The sequence below is a fragment of the Vanessa tameamea genome, chromosome 23, assembly GCF_037043105.1.
Source record: "Vanessa tameamea isolate UH-Manoa-2023 chromosome 23, ilVanTame1 primary haplotype, whole genome shotgun sequence".
NCBI classification, from domain to species: Eukaryota; Metazoa; Arthropoda; class Insecta; order Lepidoptera; family Nymphalidae; genus Vanessa; species Vanessa tameamea.
In genome coordinates, this window is record NC_087331.1 from 5,913,960 (window position 1) to 5,917,535 (window position 3,576).

The window sequence follows — 3,576 nt, forward strand, 5'->3', positions numbered from 1 at the left end:
ATATTAATATATTACGTTACGGGTTTTAGTAATACGTACCCGATAATATTACTAAACTGATATACATGAAACTTATACCATAAAATGGAGTGCGTTTTGGTGTATAATATTATTAAGTAGGTGCGTGTCGCAGTTTCGACAAGCTTAAAATTAATAGATAATAATTATTTTCGCAGAACAATAAGAAGCTATGACATAATATATTTTATTACGCTGATAAGAGACGGAATTAACCTCTTATCAGCGTAATAAACTTCATTCAGATGAACGTATACGGGGAAGAACATGACTCAATAAAGCAATGAACGCTTAGGAAGTCCCTCTCGTAAGCACAATATATAAATACTGAATCCAACGGGATGAAATTATCATTTACTCCGAAGATATCAAAAGTTACGTTTGTAATAAAACCTCTTTTAAGGTGAGACTTATTGTTAATTAAATTCTCCAATCCAAATTTAAATATTCATTAAAAAATAGCTTTTTTCCTTTTAATATACGAGTATAAGTTTTGCTTCTCTACTGGACTAATTATAATTGTTATACTAATCATATTATTATTAATTACAGGCAAAATGCAGTCCCTTTACACACTTTCTGCGGTTTTCCTCGTCGCTGCGGTTTCAGCGCAAGACTATCAACTAGAACCCGAAGCGATAGTCGTCTCGTGAGTTTAACAATATTTATCTACACCTTCGCTCTGTACTTGTGTATATAAATGTGACACACGACATAAATGTCCCACGGATTAGTTTTTTCACATTTAAGCGGTCTATGACGTCACACTAGTGCTGCCTCAGTGTACTGGCATATAAAATAAAGTTTGATGTTGTTTTCCATAGCTACCCCGAATGGTACGTAATCAACGCTGAACCTCGATACCGCCGTGACGTAACTTACGACAAGAAAATTGGTGATGGTCGTGTCTTCGGAACACTTGGTCAGAACGACAATGGACTATTTGTAAGAACTATTTAAATATTTAGTAGTTTTTCAAATTCAGTATTTCGAATACATTTTTGCAATAATATTTCGAAGTAATAAACGATTTTATTATGACAAAAGACGCATTTAAGTAACCGTAAAGCTCCCGAAGTTTTTACTTAAATCGCCTTGGGAGCTGTGAGTCGGGACTCGTAAAGTTAACTTAGAAAAATGAATCCTACCCGGTCCTTAGAGATTGAGAACAAATACTTCTTACTTAATAAATTGAATTAACTATTTTTCTGGAGAATACTTTGTTATTTAACATTCCAAATTTCAAAGAGAATATAACCTTACTGATAAAATTTATCTTCTTTTAATTTCATAAATCAATTCTAGATAAAAGTTGTCTATTATTAAAAGTCTGTATTTAAATACATTTGATGGAAACTGTTTCAGATTTCTTCTCGTCAAATATAGCAGTCAATGTATTTTCATTTGTTTTTAGGGTAAAGGTGGTTACGAGCACCAGTTCTTCAACGACAACCGCGGCAAATTAGACGGTCAAATGTACGGCTCTCGTGTGTTGGGGCCCGATGGTGGGTCGTCGCACTTCGGCGGTGGACTTAACTGGAAAAACCCGAACGCGGCTGCTTCCCTCGATATCAGCAGACAGATTCATGGAGGAACTTCAGTAAGTTTTTGGCAAATCCCTAATCTGTCTTAACGGTGGTTACTTGGTGCTAGCCCTTCTGGGTAGGTACCACCCACTTATTAGATATTCTACCCTCAATTAGCAGTATTGTCGTGTTCCGGTTTGAGGGTGAGTGAGCCAGTGTAACTACAGGCACAAGGGTCATAACATCTTAGTTCCCAAGGTTGGCACATTGGCGATGTAAGGAATGGTTAATTTTTCTGTAAGAAATATTAAAGTGTATGGGTAGTAATGACCACTTACCTTCAGGTGGCCTATTCGCTCGTCCGCCTACCTATATCATAAAAAATATAATACTTATAAATACGATACTTCTTATGTTCCAAAATTTCGAGGTTTATGAATATACTAGCTGTTACCCGCGGCTTTGCTCGCGTAGAATAAGAATATATTTACAAATTAACTTAAAATATTACGTTAATGTAAGACCTCTTTGTATACCACTTTGGTATGTATTTCAGCCCTTAGGGTAGAATATCCAGAAACGCTTAAATGCGAATCAACTCATTTTTAATCGGTAGCCCAAAACTAAAGTTTCATGCTTCTAACTTCAAAAATGACGGACTTCTATACAAACTTCCAACCCTTATTTCACCCCCGTAGGGGTAGAATATGCAGAAACACTCAAATAAGTATCTACTCCTTTTTAATCAGTATCCCAAAAATAAAGTTTCATGTTTCTAACTTAAAAAATTACAGACTTCCATAGAACCGTTCAACCCCTATTTCACCCCTTTAGGGGTAGAATTTCCAAAATTAGTGGGTGTCATGATATTTTAGTTTATAAGTGTACAGCCTAAAATAAAAGTTTTATGCTTCTATTTCTAAAAATGACAATACTTTTAACAACTTACAACCTTTCATCCCCCTTTTCAACCATTTACAGGATTTTTTCCAAACAAAAAGTAGCCTTTGTCCTTTCACAGGCTCTTGACTATTTGTGTACCAAATTTCATTTAAATCGGTTCAATAGTTTTGGCGTGAAAGTGAGACAGACAGACAGAGTTACTTTCGCATTTATAATATTAGTATGGAAGTATGGATAATAAAATAAACTTCGTGTTCCTCAGTACCAAGCCGCAGCTGGTGGCAGGTGGCCAGTTGGTAAGAACGGTGACTTATCATTGCAAGGGACATATGGCCGCGCGGCGGGCATGCCACGCGAGTACGGCGGTCTCGCCAACTTCAACTACCGCTGGTGAATGGTGGCGATTATTATTTATTCTAGTATTACTGTTGATGTTCAATAAAATATGTTATAAGTTAATAATAGTTTTATTATAATCAATTATTATAATTCTTCAGTACATGACAATATCTATGACGTCCGACTGATTCCGATCAAAGTTACCATTCTCAAGAGAAACGGTCAACTATGTTTACATGTGTACACACTCTAAAGCACTCTCAATGCCCCCATTCTTATAATCCAATAATACAGCAGTCTAACACAACGGTAAACAGCCAAGAGGCAGGACTAACGGCTTAACGTACTTAGGTGCAGTAAGTGCTACCAACTTCCCAACTCCTTTCTGATACTGAAATTCTCGACGATACATCCCAAAAATTCGTTTCTGGGCCTTGAACCTAGAACTTCTGGTTCTGTGCCTTTATAAGCTAACAACAAGACCAATGGAATTTGACAATATTAATGAAATAATAATAAACTATTAAAATTCAAGTCCATAATCAAAATCAAAGTGAACGAAATGACATACATCACAACATATTATAAAAGACATCACAACACAAGGGTATATGTTTGTCTGAACGCGATAAACTCAAAAACTGCCAAATTAACTGATACCAAATGAATTTAATTTGTGGTAGGGCTTTGTGCAAGACCATCTGGGTAGGTACCACCCACTCATCAGATATTCTACCGCCAAACAACAGTAGGTACTTAGTATTGTTGTGTTCCGGTTTGAAGGGTGAGT

General features: G+C 36.1%; 1 protein-coding gene across 1 annotated transcript; it reads left to right on the forward strand.

Moving 5' to 3' along the window:
- Nucleotides 1-281: 281 nt before the first annotated feature.
- LOC113401888 (gloverin-like) lies at nucleotides 282-2,911 on the forward strand. Its single transcript, XM_026641964.2, has 5 exons — nucleotides 282-421; nucleotides 571-667; nucleotides 843-963; nucleotides 1,433-1,618; nucleotides 2,710-2,911. The coding sequence occupies exons 2-5, from the start codon at nucleotides 576-578 to the stop codon at nucleotides 2,839-2,841; spliced, it is 531 nt and encodes a 176-aa protein (XP_026497749.2). The 5' UTR covers nucleotides 282-421; nucleotides 571-575; the 3' UTR covers nucleotides 2,842-2,911.
- The last annotated feature ends 665 nt before the right edge of the window (nucleotides 2,912-3,576 follow it).